This window comes from Octodon degus, unplaced genomic scaffold (assembly GCF_000260255.1).
Source record: "Octodon degus isolate 3935 unplaced genomic scaffold, OctDeg1.0 scaffold00040, whole genome shotgun sequence".
In the NCBI taxonomy this organism is placed as follows: domain Eukaryota; kingdom Metazoa; phylum Chordata; class Mammalia; order Rodentia; family Octodontidae; genus Octodon; species Octodon degus.
The window spans coordinates 4,510,657-4,521,525 of record NW_004524616.1 but is presented as its reverse complement, the minus strand read 5'-3'; the positions used below and the strand labels follow the sequence as shown (position 1 = coordinate 4,521,525).

At 39.5% G+C, this 10,869-nt stretch overlaps 1 protein-coding gene across 5 annotated transcripts in view; it reads right to left on the bottom strand.

Moving 5' to 3' along the window:
* The window catches only part of Ablim3 (actin binding LIM protein family member 3), a 113,330-nt gene that overhangs the window by 62,492 nt on the left and 39,969 nt on the right, over positions 1-10,869 (bottom strand). For all 5 annotated transcript variants that reach the window (XM_004631279.2, XM_023715275.1, XM_023715274.1 and 2 more), the window contains exon 2: positions 6,564-6,701. In XM_004631279.2, the coding sequence (XP_004631336.1) occupies positions 6,564-6,701 (138 nt within the window). The remainder of the gene's footprint in view (positions 1-6,563; positions 6,702-10,869) is intronic.

The following is a 10,869-nucleotide window of genomic DNA, read 5'->3' as shown; positions in this document are numbered from 1 at the left end:
TTTTTTTTTTTTTTGTAGAAGAGTTTCAACTACTAACTCAGTAGTTTAGTAGCTTAGATGCTTACAGGACTACTCAGATTTTAAAATTTGTTGTTGAGTAGTTTTCAGTAGTTGCACTAGATGAATTGATTAATTTTTTATCTAATTTTGAAATTCATAATTGAGATTACTTATATATCTTATCTATACTTTTAATTTTAACTAAAACGATGTTCCTATTTTCAGTTTTAATATTGTTAATTTGTACATTTTTTCCTTTCTGCTGAATAATTTTAGGAGACTTTTTGTCTATCAATTTGTATTGTTAAATAATGTTTGGTCTGTTAATCCTGTCCACTGTTTTTCTCTTTGATTCATGTCTATCATTTCCTTAGCTCTGTTTTCCTTGGCTTCATTTTTCTCTTTAAACATTTAGAGTGGAATACTTAGCTTATCAATTTTTAAACTTTTTTCTAGTGTGATTACCATATTTAAATCTACACAGTTTTCTCAGTACCCCTTATAAACTACATTTTATAATGCAAGTTTTCGAAACATAGTATTTTAGTTATCACTTACTTCTAGTAACTTTCTGATTTTCATTAACATTTTGTCAACCATTCCACCTTATATTTCAGATTTTCCATCTCAGAATAATTTTCTTCCTGCCCACAGAGCATACTAAGAAATTTCATTTAATTAGGATCTTTTAAAAACAGTTTTTGCTGTCTAAAAATGTTAATTTGTCTGTTTTTCCTTTGAATAACTTTCATAAGATGTAGTTCCCAGGCTATGTAATGCAACAATTTAAAAATACAGCTCAACTATATTTAGCACAATTTTAACTTAATATTTTCACAACCTCCAAAACTAAGCAACACATTAAAAATCACTCCTCATCTTCCTCAAAACTGCTCAGCTACATCGAATGTTTTGTAGAACTTGAGTTCAATGCTGCTTCTTTTTTTGTAGAAGAGTTTTAACGACTAACTCAGGAGTTTAATAGCTTGAATGCTAATCTATTTTCTGTCTGTCCACATGTGCCTATTCTGAACATTTCCTATATATGGAATCATATAACATGCAGCCTTTGTGATTTTTTTTTCCCACATTTTCAAGGCTCATCCACATTGCAGTGTGTATTAGGATCTCATTTCTTCTTCTTCTTAAATAGTATCCTGTTGCAGGTACATAACACATTTTATATTTCTGTTCATTGGTTGATGCATAGGGTATTTGAGTTGTCTGCCCCTTTTGGCCTCTAGGAGTAAAACGGCCATGAACATTTATGCATAAGATTCTATGTGAGCACATGCTTTTATTTTTCTTCAGTACATAACCAGGAGTAGAATTGAGAATTGCTGGGTCATATGCTAATTTCATGTTTAACGAGGAACTCCTATATTGTTTTACATTCCCACCAACAATTAATGAGGGCCTAGTATTTCCACATCTTTATCAATACTTACATCATCTCTTTTATCATAGCCATTCCAGAGAATGGAAAGTGGTACCTCATTGTGGTTTGATTTGCATTTCTCTGATGGCTAATGATATGGAACACTTTTTTAGACATCTACATAACTTCTCTGGAGAAATATCTTTGCAGAGCCTTTATTCATTTTGAAATTAGGTCATTTGTCTTTCAATTCTTAAACTATAAAATTTTTCACATGACTTATATACAAATGTTTGACCAGATAAAATGATTTGCAAATATTTCATCTCATTTTATGGGTTATCTTTCCACATTCTTTTTTTTTTTTTATAAATTTTATTTATTTATTTGTGTGTGTGTGTGTGTGTGTGGCCAGTTCAGCCCACCAGGGGGCGGGGCTGGCTGGCATGTGTGCTGGGGGATTGAACCGTGGTCCCTGTGCTTTGCTAAGCTTGTTCTAAGTAGGTGCTTTAGACCACTGAGCCATCTCACCAGCCCCTCCACATTCTTTTTTTTTTTTTTAAAGAATTTTATTTATTTTATTTATTCATTGTGTGTGTGTGTGTGTGGCCAGCTCAGCCCACCTGGGGGCAGGGCTGGCTGGCATGTGGTGCTGGGGGATCGAACCGCGGTCCCTGTGCTTTGCTTAGCTTAGCTTGTTCCAAGTAGGTGCTTTAGACCACTGAGCCATCTCTCCAGCCCCCCCCTGCACATTCTTGATGGCATATTTTGGAGCACAAAAGTTTTAAATTATGATGATTTTTCATTTACCTATTTTTCCTTTATTCTTGTGCTTTTGTGTCATACATAAGCCTGTGGCTGAAGGCAATAAAGATTCATTCCTATAATTTCTTCTAAGAGTTGTAACTCTAACCTCCAAAGTGATGGAATTTGGAGATGTGGACTTGTGATATAATTAGGTTTAGATGAAGTCTTTAGGGCGGAGCCTTCATGATGGGATTAGGAGCTGGACTGGTTAGCTTTTTGTCACAGAGATTAAATACTGAACAAGAAAGAGCATTCTGGTCTTCTGCGGTACCACCAGAACCCATCACATTCTATTTTCCAGTGTCTAGGGCTCTTCTAGGCTGCTTCTCCAATAGGCCAGTAAAAATGCCATCCTCAGCAACTACCCCACTTCTCAGAAAAACATTTTCTGTATTGGTCAGGTTTTTGTTGCTGAGAAAGAATACCTGAAGCCCACAAATTAAAGGAGTAAAAGTTTATTTTGGTTCACAGTTTCAGAGGTCTTAGTCTATGGTTAGCTGGCTCTAAGGCAGAAATATCATGGCAGAGGGGGTGACAGAGGAATGCTGTCATGTGGTGGTGAGAAGCAGAAGGGGGGGCAGGGACCATATACAGTCCAAAGGGGTCCCCCATTGATGATGTTAGTTAGTTTTCTCACAGTAAAATCACTTCTCCAGGAGCCTCTTAGTCCAGGCACTATTAACTGGCACAGTACTTTCTCTCTGTCTTTATGTCTTTCTCTTGGCCATGGGAGGGTTCAGTAAGCTTCCTGCAAGCTAAGAAGAGAACTCAACAGAATCCGATCATGCTGGCACCAGTATCTTGGACTTCCTAGTTTTCAGAAATAGGAGAAAATAATTTCCATTACTTAAGCTACACAGCCTATGGCATTTTGTTATGGTAATGTGAGATAAAATAGCATTAAATTTGTGGATCTATCTGAAGAGTGCAGCTACCTCAACAATACTGAGTCTTCTGATTCATAAACATGAACTGATGTTCCTTTTATTTAGGACTTCTCTAATGTTTCATAGTTGCCGCAGTGTAAGGTTTGCACTTATTTTGTTAATTTATCCCACTGTATTTTATTTTTAAAGCTATTTTAAATGGAATTGTCTTCTCAATTTTATTTTCAGATTTTTAATTGTGAATGTGTAGAAGTACAATTGATTTAGGTACATTTATCTTGCGTCCTCAAAACTCGAAGAATTTTTTTTTTATTCCAATAATTTTTTAGTGCGTTTTTTAGGATTTACTATATGCAAGATCTTGTCATGCAAATAAAGATAAGTTTCCTTCTTCCCTTTCAATTTGGAGTCTTTTATTTCATTTCTTGCCTATTAAACCTAGCATGGAAAATGAGAGCAGATATTCTTGTCTTGTTCTGGATCTTACAGGGAAGCATTCTGCTTTTCACCAATAAGTATAATGCAATCTGTGGCTTCGCCTTTGTTCTAGAGAGAGTGTTCTACAGAACAGACAATCTTCTTTGACAGTTATTTCTTTCAGAACATTAGAGACATTATTCTACTGTTTTCTGGTTTCTGGGTGCTATTACAAGTCATCTGCAGCCCTACTTATCATTCACATGGACATGATCTGTCATTTCTTTCTGGCTGTTTTTGAGATTATCTTTCTCTTTGATGATTAGAAGTTTCTCTCTGATGTGTGTAGGTGCATTTCTTTTATATTCTCATATTTACTTGTAAGATTTTATTATGTTACTATATAAGTTCCAATATACAAAGTCTTTGAGGTTCTGATTCTGTTCTTCACTGTTTCTCTCAACTGTCTCCATTATGATTTCTATGTGTTTGGTTGTGAGCTACTAATTTTCCCACCAACATTATTTATAGCAATTCTTTGAGGTCTAAAGTCAAGCTGAGTTGCTCCAAAGAAGATTATCATTTGCTTCTGACATTGCCAAGTGTGGGATTTTTTAAAAATTTTCTGCTTGATTTTTAAATTTACACCAAATACCTAGCATGCCATCTAGAAATCCTGTAAAGGATGCCTTATGGATAGATAGTTTCACTCCAGTTGTAGTCCCTTCTGCCCCAAATTGGCACAGGCAACTTTTATTTCTGCCTCTTTTTGCCAGAGCTGGTCTATTTCTCCCCATTCATACACTAAGACCTCCGCAGAGGAAAACATCAGCCATGCACAGAGTTCTCCTTGTGAGTTCTTGTCTTTTCCAGGTTGTGAGATTGCAGCTTTTTCTCCGTGAGCCACTTAAATATGAAACTAAAGTCTCAAGGTCTCCAAGGCTTAGCATAAGCTATTGGGGCAAAATCTGGCATCAGCAGTCACAGCAGGATTTCTCCTTTCATTTTTATTTTTGACCTCAACAGATTCTTTTCATGGCAGGACAGCAGTGCATGTGAAGTGTTGTAACAAAAACACACAGAAATTTTAGAATTTTTAAAATAAGAAGTTGCTTTAGGGTAATTGATTTCACTACTGATTGTTGCTGGAAACGCAAATGATATCATTTGTTTTACCTCTAAGCACGTTACCATATAAAATCCTCAGAAAAATAATGATTTGTCTTTCCCTTTAACTCTCCATTGAAAGCAATTCTATGAGTCTCTTGTGGTAGATTCAAAACGGCCAAGTTACTCCCTCTTCTGCACTCCCATCCTTGAAATCAGATGCCGCATGATACCCCCCACACACACATGGCGAAATCTGTTTCTCCATGACCTTGTGTTAAGTTGACCTTTTGACCTGACTTTCTAACAAACTAGGGACTTTGACACAAACTAGGGCTAGCTCTCTTATTGCAGTTGGAGTTCTGAAAACTCCAACTCCAGAGGCCAGAGCCTGAGTCAGCCCGCTAGGGGCTGAGAAGCCATGTGGACGGACAAGTCAACTATCCCGTAAGGTTTAAGCAAAGGGTAACTGGTAGCACTCAAGAATGTGATCATTTGGAACTAAACAAAAAAGGGGATACAGATGGAAAAAAAAAAAAAAAAAGAATGCGATCGTGCAGTCATATACCACACCTCCTTGTAATGATTTTATTGTCTTTATTCTTTGTCTTGCTTCACTATCGACACATATAAAAATAGTCACTCATAAGGTACTCTTCAAGTTCAACTTGTACTAAATGGGGTTTGCCAATTCTCAGTATAAAATTTAAACCACATCAGTTAAGGTACATGCTTCATTGCCAATAAGATATAAGCAAATGGCAAATATGAATATTTATTTTCTCAGGGAAGACCCCAGTTGCATAATGAAGAAAGAAGTGCAGGAGGGAAAGCCAACTTCATAGACATGAGAGGGAGGTAGTTATCAATATGAAAGGATCAAGAGGCTTCAACTGACCACAGATTCAGTACAAGTTAATGTCTCAAGTGGCTTCTAGGGAAGTCAGTGTGGCATGAGCCACATGAACAGCAATATTGTCCTTGCTATATTTGCTAGATTCAGATCTGTTCTTGGTGTCCTGCATTCAGGAGGACAGTGATAGACTAGAAAGGATCAAAGAGGAAGAGTCTAGGGTGATGACACAGATTGGAATTTCACATGGGCCCTGGTTCAACGACTTGGATGCGGTTGGACACAGAAAGACCGAGCTGAAGGGCACTCATAAGGAAAAGCAAACACCAAGTATTCTCTAAATTTTATGAGGAGAAACCTAGGATCAGTGGGTGGAAGTTATGCATTTTAGGAAAAATGTTTCCTCAACCCACAACCAACAAACTGTGCCCAGGACTGTCGTGTGAGTAGAAGAGCCTGCAGGCAGAGTTCAGCGGCTGGAGAAGCACTTGTTGGTGACACTAGGCAGGAAAGTGGCGCCCCAGGCCTTTTCTCTTCCTGCTGCTATTATCCTGCTTTTTCTGGAACTCTGAGCTAGGCTGAGTCTTGAATTCTGTAAATCAGCCATGTGTAGGATGAATGATTTAAAGTAACTCAGCACCTGTCTGATTGCAATTATGAATCTTACTAAATTCAAGATAGATAGCCTCCCTTGTTCAACCCAAGCTTTGAGGACTCCTGCCCTGCTGCAGAGCAGGTGACCATCTCAGAGCCAGGAGTTATCCGAGATAGCTAGTGCTACCGTTTGCTCTCAAATTGATTGGTAGGCATAGCCAGGAATCTTTTTTTGGTGCTTAAGTTAAGTTTATAGGACTGCTTCTCCCATGGCCCAGCCCGTACCCCTCTATGGTCACCTGTTCCCTTTCTCCTCCACATCTGAATACTCTTTCACTCTAATTTCCTTGTTCCCCACTGCCTAAGGGAGAATTCTCTTAATAAGTAGTTCAGGAAGAGTCTGTTCCGCCTTTTTTTAACTTTGCCAGTTACCTGTACCTGTTTTCCTGCCCCTGAGGCCTGTCCTGCTAGACAGCGTGGTCAGGAATCCTGGAAGAGAACTGGGAGATCTGGCTCCTACCTTGGCAGGTGAAGCATCTGATGTGGAAGTGGTTGTTGTGCACACGAACCACTTCCCCTTTGCAGGTGTCTCCGCAGCGGTAGCACTGGATGACACTGGAGCTGCCCCGGGGATTGTAGGGATTCTGCTGATAAGGAACTGCAAGAAGAAACGAGATCACTAGCCACAGGCTCTAATTCTTTAAAAAAGAATTCAAAAACAAACAAACAAACAAAACCCCACCTAAGTAAAAAAGACATTAGCACAACATGAACTGGATGAAAAAGAAAGCAGAAAGAGGACAAATAATTAGCACCCCCCAGGCAAATTCTCATTGAATGTGTCAAGTTCAGGCAGTGGTGAGTGACACTATGACACAAGTCCACACAGCCCTTCAGGAGGGCAAGGACTTATATCTGGGCAACTGATTTTCTCTTTCTTTGCAATAACAAAGGTCAAATTCCAGGGGGCCAGGGAGATAGCTCAGTAGAATAAGCTCTTGCCTGGCAAGCGCAAGGGCCTGAGTTCAATCTCCGGTTCCGGGAAAAAAAAAAAAAAAAAGGCCAAATTCCAGAATGCAGAAAAACAAAAGAGAAAACAAAGTCAGGTGCTATTAAAACAATGTTTCAGTCACTACTGAATATGTGATCTTGGTCCCATGCCAATAGAACAGGACTGAGAGATTGCCAGCGCCTAGTGGTGTTGCAGCTGTAGTAACAGCCTAGTACAACATTACTTATGTGCTTGTGGTGGTGCTGGCGTGCATGAATGACTGCATTTCTAGTCATATGAAGGTGTAGCACATACAATTATACACAGTGGAAGATGTTTGGTGGTGATAATAAATGGCTACTCTAGTTTATACATTTGCTATACTTTTTATTACTGTGCAGTATGCTCTTTCAACCTCTAAAAGCTCTTTACTATAAAACAGTACTGCATGTTATGCTAGCAGCAGCTTATAATACATCTCACATTTGCTACTCTCTGTTGCATCGAGAGACCACATCGGCCAGGTGTGGTGGCTCACACTGGTAATCCTAGCACTCAGGAGGCTGAGACTGCAAGTTGAGGACAGCCTGGGCTACATAACATGTTCGAGTCCAGCCTGAACTAAACAGTAAAAACAAACTGAACCAACCAACCTACCAACAAACCAACCAAACAACCTAAACTAAATGAGAGAGAGAGAGAGAGAGAGAGAGAGAGAGAGAGAGAGAGAGGACTACATTGGATGATTAGCCAATTCCCATGTTGCTTTGTGTATGCTTGATGTTTGCATAGACCATATTGACAAAATCACCTAAAAATGCATTTTTGGGAATTTATCCTTGTCATTAAGAGACATACAAGTGCTGCTCTGGGCACCCTGGCATACTGCTGTAATCCCAGCACTCTTGAGAAGCTGAGGCAAGAGGATAACAAGTTCAGGCCTGTTACTTAGCAAGACCCTGTCTCAAAATAAAACATTAAAAAGAGGACTGGAGAGGCTCTGGGTTCTCAAGTACCACCAGCACAGAGGGATAGAGAGACAGAGATAGCTAGCTAGCTAGCTAGCTAGCTAGCTAGATAGATAGATAGATAGAGACAGACACAGAGACAGAGAGACAGAGGAATAGACACAAAGAGAGGGCTAGACAGACACACAGAGACAGACAGAACGAATTGCATTTTAAAACAATGATCCAGAAATGCTGTTTCTTGGGTGATCTCTAGATAAAAATAAGGCCCCAAATTTGTCACAGGGAATTCAAGTCCTGCAACGGGTTTATAGCTTTCAGAGAAATGGTGCTGACCCTGCCTCCAAATGTCCTTTGAGTTAAATAAGTTATAGCCCTTCTCTGGGCCTGAGTTTTCACAAGTGTAAAATAAAGGTAGTTGGTCAAAAGTAGACAGACTTTCTAGAAAGGGGACATAAAGGGAAGCACTTTGGCTGGAGAGGGCTGTGGACAGGACTCAGAGTAAAACTGTTTAAGTAGCGCTTTCCACACTAGGAAAATGCCTGAGGTGTTCCAGTGAGTGTGACAATGTTGAAGCACAGGGAAGTGGAGTGCTGGTGTCAGCATTTGATGATGCCTAAGAGGTCTGCTAAGCTAGGGAGTCTTAATCTGCTAGACTACCCCACCTGGTCCACCTGGAATCTCATACTTCTAACTAAATTAGGTCTTATGCGTTATTCTGTCACTATTTCCATATTCTTAAAGAGGTCCAGGGCCCTTATAACTGACCTCATCCACTTTCCTTTTTCTGAAGAAGAGGAACAGGAAAAGGGGCTTGTGATAATCTCCTACTTCCAGTCACCGGAATCATGAGTGTGCTACAGGAAAAAGGGCTGGCTGCTTAGCCCTGAAACTGGCTGCTGAGAATTTTGCTAACTAGGATGCAGAGAACTATGCATCTCCCCATGTCTCTCTGCCATTATTCAAATGTTCTGTCTTAAGTTCAAGACAAGCATAAATGAATTAGTTACCAAAATCATTAATTTACTAAGTGGATTATGATGATAAAGTACATTAAGTGCATCGCAAGTGCCCTCTGGCATTTGGATCATGACGTCATCCCCACAGCTCAGAGGAATAACAAGTAGTTGTTAATAACATAAGATTTGAAACTGTGCTAGGAATCAGTTTTGAAACTATTTGTTTTTCAATAAGATTATTAAAAATAATAACGAGATGGATCTATATATGGCATTATAATCATTTTATGTAATTAAATAAGAAAATTTAAAAAATACAGTATGTTCTTTAGGGCAATCTATATATGGGTCTTTTTTGATTTCTGCTTAATGTCCCCTGGAAAATAATTCACTCTTCTTTCTTCCTCCAAATTGTGAGAAAAATAAAAATCTGTTTATATGAGCGGTGTGGTGATCTGTCATTGCCAAGGGAAGCAAAGCTGTGAGTCTGAAAATAAAATAAGAACAAAAAGTACAATCAAGCCCATCACTGATGAGAGCTCTTGCAAGTCTCTAAAAGTCTGTGAAGAATCACTGCATAGAGTTCCATGTACCTCTTCTAAGTCGAAGAACCAACTTCCAGGATCAATTTTATTCTTTTTAAACTTGATCTTATTTTATGGGGAAGTGGATTTATGAGCACAGGCCTCAGTCATAACTCGGCCTTCGACCCACTCAGACAATTAAGGCAGAAAGTTAGAGTAGGGGGATGGACTAGGACAACAGGCCTCTTGAGGCAGAAGTCCCAAACAGGCCTCTGCTTTCTCTGGGTGGAGGATGTGGCTCTGCTGGGCTGGGTGTGGCTGGAGCTCCTGAAGTGTCTGATGTTGGTGAGTGACAGACACACCAGCATTTATGGAGTCCGTTCTTCCAGATGCTGATGTAAGCTATGATTAGAAAGGGCAGCAAGATTGGATCTTACAGGGTTTGGGATGGAGCCTGTTGTATAAAACTTGCCTACCAGGTCCAATTCTCAAAAGAAACCAAGCAAACCAAACCAAATCCTTGGCAGGAATGGTCGTGCACGCCTTCAGTCCTAGCACTTGGGAGGCTGAGGCAGAACAATCATGATTTTGAGGCCAGCTGGAACTACATAGCAAGGTTTTGTTTATTTATTTTTTTTTCTTTTATTTATTTATTTATTTAGTGTGTGTGTGTGTGTGTGTGTGTGTGTGTGTGTAGCCAGCTCAGCCCACCACGTGGCGGGGCTGGCTGGCATGTGGTGCTGGGGGATCGAACCACGGTCCCTATGCTTTGCTAAGCTTGTTCTTAAGTAGGTGCTTTAGACCACTGAGCCATCTCACCAGCCCCCTTTTTTTTTTTTTTTTTTTTGCAAGGTTTTGTTTAAAAAGAAAGAATCTTGCAGGTGTGGTAAGACCTTTTCCCACCCTAAGAATTCCCTAGGACAGAGATTTTCCTAGGATCCCAACAAGCAGGGAAGCTCGGCTGAGATCTTCCCCATTTGCTGCTTCTCTGGAAAGAACCTAATTTCCAATCAGATTTTGTATTTTTGGGTAGTTAGCTTAGTTTAACTTTATTTTTCCTATGTATAGGTATAGATGGGGTGTGTGTTTTCTTTTTTTTTGAGATGTTGGGGATTGAACCTATAACCTTGCTCATGTTAAGCAAGTACTCTACCACTGAGCTACATTCCCTTCCCAAAGCGCTAAGATTTGATTACTGATCTTTTGTTGGTTACTGCATCCACTAATTTTCATCTCAGAAAGTATTAAGGTTTGGTTTCTTGGTTTGCAACATTTGTCTGTGGGCAAATGTCTTGAATTCCACATTGACCTACACACACCCACATTTCAAAACTACCTCCTGTAAGGAACCACCTACCCTAAGATACCACCGAAGAGCTGATGT